The sequence below is a fragment of the Nanorana parkeri genome, unplaced genomic scaffold (assembly GCF_000935625.1).
Source record: "Nanorana parkeri isolate BGI_ZX_2015 unplaced genomic scaffold, ASM93562v1 scaffold802, whole genome shotgun sequence".
NCBI classification, from domain to species: Eukaryota; Metazoa; Chordata; class Amphibia; order Anura; family Dicroglossidae; genus Nanorana; species Nanorana parkeri.
The window spans coordinates 382,646-386,640 of NW_017307070.1; the positions used below are offsets into that span (position 1 = coordinate 382,646).

A 3,995-nucleotide genomic window follows, 5' to 3' on the forward strand; every position below is an offset into this window, starting at 1 on the left:
GCTCCCACCATCCCTGTGCTGAGTTCCCGGGTCTGTACACCTGCTGTGCCCATTATGAGGAGCTCCCACCATCCCTGTGCTGAGTTCCCGGGTCTGTACACCCGCTGTGCCCATTATGAGGGGCTCCCACCATCCTTTCTCTGCCTTTCCAGGTCTGCACACCAGTCAATCACTCTTCCTTCGCAGGTGTCTGCTGGTAAGCTGTCCATTGGCCGGACGCAGAGGTCAGATTCGGGGGTCTATGTCTGCATCGCCGCCAATCACGCCGGTGAGAAGACAAGTCGTCCTGCTCAGATCACAGTGCTGGGTAAGAAAGGTTTCCATTTTTCTGTCCTAACCTACAGCGGAGTATTTTGCTTTTCTTGATAAAACATTTTGTGTAAAGAATGATAGAATTTATTATTGGTTGGCTGAAAGAGGACCCAACATGCCCAGTAATGTGTCCATGTGACACAGATCAGCCCCTGCTGCAGCCTGGGGACTTGTTACAAAGTGATCACTGGGGGGAGGGGAGACTGAGGAAATGCTTCCTCCTGCCTGCAGCAGACTGATCACTGGGGGAGGGGAGACTGAGGAAATGCTTCCTCCTGCCTGCAGCAGACTGATCACTGGGGGAGGGGAGACTGAGGAAATGCTTCCTCCTGCCTGTGCTTCCTCCTGCCTGCAGCAGACCGATGACCTTCTCAGTCTAGGCAAAGTCACTGACTGTAGTTCAAGGACGGCTTTTTGTTAAAGTATTTCTGAAACATGAAATGTGTGCACCCATCAATCTCTAAAAGAAGGATTGCCCAGTTTTTATTCCGTGTCGCCCTCCTGCAGAGCCACTTCTGTTCACCAACAAGCCCGCTGACGTGGTCACCAAGGCTGGCAGCACTGTGCAGTTTTTATGTGGAGCCCAAGGAGTTCCCAGACCCGTCATACAATGGAGCAAAGAGCAGGGGGCGCTCCCTACTGGCCGGTAAGTGGGATTACAGCTTACAAGAACGGTAATTAGGGAAAGTCTAATGTTATCATTGAAATGTTTTTCTGAAGGTTTTGGGCTTCTACCTTTTGTATACTTGTTCCATATATTTATATACACTGGGTGGGCGGTCCCAGACTATTTAGAGGTGGAGTCTGGGTGGGGCCTGATTTGGGCGTTCACCTACCCTGAAGTTGGTAGGGCGACATGTGGGCGGGGTTAACAGTGTCCCAGGACCATAATGTCGGTAAGGATGCAGGAAATCAATGACTTTCACCCCAGATTCACACATTTTTTTTATAGGGATACAGATGGAAAATGATGTGAACACTGGGTGAAAGTTGTGTGAATCCTGGGTAAAAACATTTATAAATAGACCCCATGAGTTAAAGTTTGTAGAAGATGTTTAGGATTTTGTATTAAATGATGAACCACGGCCACTTTGTCCCGGTAGGTACGCCATCACCAATGAGAACACGCTGAGTCTGCAGCGGGTGACCGTCCAGGATTCGGGGAAGTATATCTGCACCGCCAGGAACCAGGTGGACACGGTGTCAGTCAATGCCCAGCTGGTGGTGGAAGGTAACTGCTGTCCATTGGACAGGTCTGTGTGTGTGTGCGTGCGTGCGTGGGTGGGTGGGAAGGCCGTATGAACGCGCTACAAAACGCCCTACGCCCCAAAGAAGTACAGGAGCTTCTTTGGGGCGTATTTGCCGCGCGTATCCATTGGGACACAGCCAGCTAGCCCTCGGAAACTCGCGGCACGAAACGTGCGACAAACGCGCATATTCGATACGCCTAGGTGTGAACCCAGCCTTAAGGTGCCCATACACCTTATGAATATCGGCCGATGTTCGTATGCGGTCGCGTTTTCGTCCCATATCCGTCCAACTGACGGTCGACGGGCAGTGTACAACCGCAAATACTGTACAATCGATCGACTTCTGACTAACCAGCAGGTTAGAAAACTTCGGCCGATCGTACGATTTTCGCAAGGTCTGGTGGCGTTCCCGTACGTCAAAATTCATGCGAACTACACTGCACATGCGCAGACGAAAATACGTGCGGTCGATTACCGCAATCCGTCCGGGTGCTTTCTTCTAATTACCGCTGATCCAACCTTGCGATAATCGGGGCGGGATGGGGCCGCCGTACGAAAATCGCAGCGACGGTTTCGGTCATCGGACGGAAAGGGACGTCCGATGATCGCAAGGTGTATGGGCAGCCTTAAGGTGCCCATACACTGCACGTTTCTCGTACAAGAATCGCGGGAAATCCCGCGATCGTACGAGAATCGTGCAGTGTACGGAAGGCGTGCGACCGTTTCTAATGTACGGTCGCACGACTTTTGTATATCGAGCATGTTGGAAAACCAGCCGAGAATCGTACGATTTTCGGCTGGTTTTTAACGTGATCGAGAGATCACTGCTGAACGGCCCGTTCAGCATTGCAGTCATCGGAAGCCCCACCCCTCAGGGGGGGGGGAGGGGGCTTGCGACGATCGCAAACACGATCTGCCAGTCCAAGATGGGCATATCGTACGTTTTTAAAAGTACTTTACAACCCTCGCAAGACAAAAGTCTTGCGAGGGTTGTAGAGTGTATGGCCACCTTTACAATGACCTGAGTGGGATTGCTTTTATTCTCAGTGCCTCACTTTATATCCGGAGACGCAGATCCGAGCAGTAAGTGACATGGTTACACTGTGCGTGTCTTTTCAGATCCTCTGGATACGGGTCAGACGGACAGACAGAAGGACGTCCTCCAAGAACTGGCGGCTGTGCGCGTCTATCTGGACTCGGTGACCGTGCAGAACTCTTCATCCGTGCAGCTTCAGTGGAAGGTGAGATAACGGGACTCGCGGAGGCGCGCCATTGATCGTCCCTTGTACGAGGTCCTCCTATCATGGAGTGAATTGATTGGGGAGGTCGTCCTTCACCTCCACATTGTACGGTAGTTTACAGCCCCAAAAAGACACAGAGACCCTAAATGTCCCCGACCTATAACCTTCACCCTGACACCAGTCCCTTCCCTTCCCCGGTCAGGCTGGGGAGGGAGGAGCCAGAAAATTAGATGTATTTTATTATATATTAATATATATAATTATTTTATTGATATTTGATTTCATTCATTGAATACAGTATATCTGTGGTGTGCCATTTGTCTTTTAGGCGTCGTTCCTGTCACAGAACACCGAAGGTTACGTCGTATTTTATCGCCCTCATCTGCCCCCGAATTCTGAATGGATAAAATGGCGCTCGGTCCCACTAACGGAAAACAGCGCCACCATCCCATCCCTGGGTAGAGGACAGAGGTACGAGTTCAAAGTACGGCCGTACGGGCGGGGAACCTTCGGCACCGACAGCAACGTCAAACACGTCCAGATCCCCGAAGGAGGTAAGAAAAAAAAATATGATGCATGATGTGATACTGTGCGGTGTGATGTCATACCGCATGCCGTGACGTCATACCGCATGCCGTGACGTCCAAATACCATTCGCACCCCTACGGTCTGGGGGTGCAAAAAGGCATCTGTGGTGCTCAAGGTGACCGCACATGCTGCCTGTGGATCTAGTTCCATACATTATGTGTCCATGTTTATTGTTTATCATTCAGCCTCCCCCCTTGCTGGACGTCACTGCGGCAGTGGCTCGCTCTGGCCGTATCCTAGCAACGAGCAGACGTCGGGGGTGGGTCTACGGCCTCCGGCGCATGCGCAGTCCGCTGTGGAATCCCGATGGGGATCGCACACACACCGCTCTCTACGTTACATTGGTGGCCATGGCAACCGGGGACGCTGCAAGATCGGCACCAGGTGATCACATGACAGGGGTCCCTGCACACACAGAGCAGGATTTCCCACAAGGCCAACCAAGGCCAGGCCCTGGGGCAGCAGGGAGTAGAGGTGCAGCAGGGGTGTGGAATTCCTAATTCCTGATGCCCGGGACATGCATTTCGGGGCGCCGGGAGGTTAGTTGTTTTCTACATTTAAATGTACAGCGGGGAAGCCGCCGCTTGTTCTGTACATGTGGGTG

At 52.0% G+C, this 3,995-nt stretch overlaps 1 protein-coding gene across 1 annotated transcript in view; it reads left to right on the forward strand.

The window, feature by feature from the left end:
* Positions 1-3,995, forward strand: part of ROBO4 (roundabout guidance receptor 4) — a 71,081-nt gene that overhangs the window by 30,215 nt on the left and 36,871 nt on the right. Inside the window, exons 6-11 of the mRNA XM_018564973.1 lie at positions 153-307; positions 820-958; positions 1,416-1,543; positions 2,682-2,803; positions 3,132-3,357; positions 3,577-3,775. Coding sequence (XP_018420475.1) covers positions 153-307; positions 820-958; positions 1,416-1,543; positions 2,682-2,803; positions 3,132-3,357; positions 3,577-3,775 — 969 coding nt within the window. The remainder of the gene's footprint in view (positions 1-152; positions 308-819; positions 959-1,415; positions 1,544-2,681; positions 2,804-3,131; positions 3,358-3,576; positions 3,776-3,995) is intronic.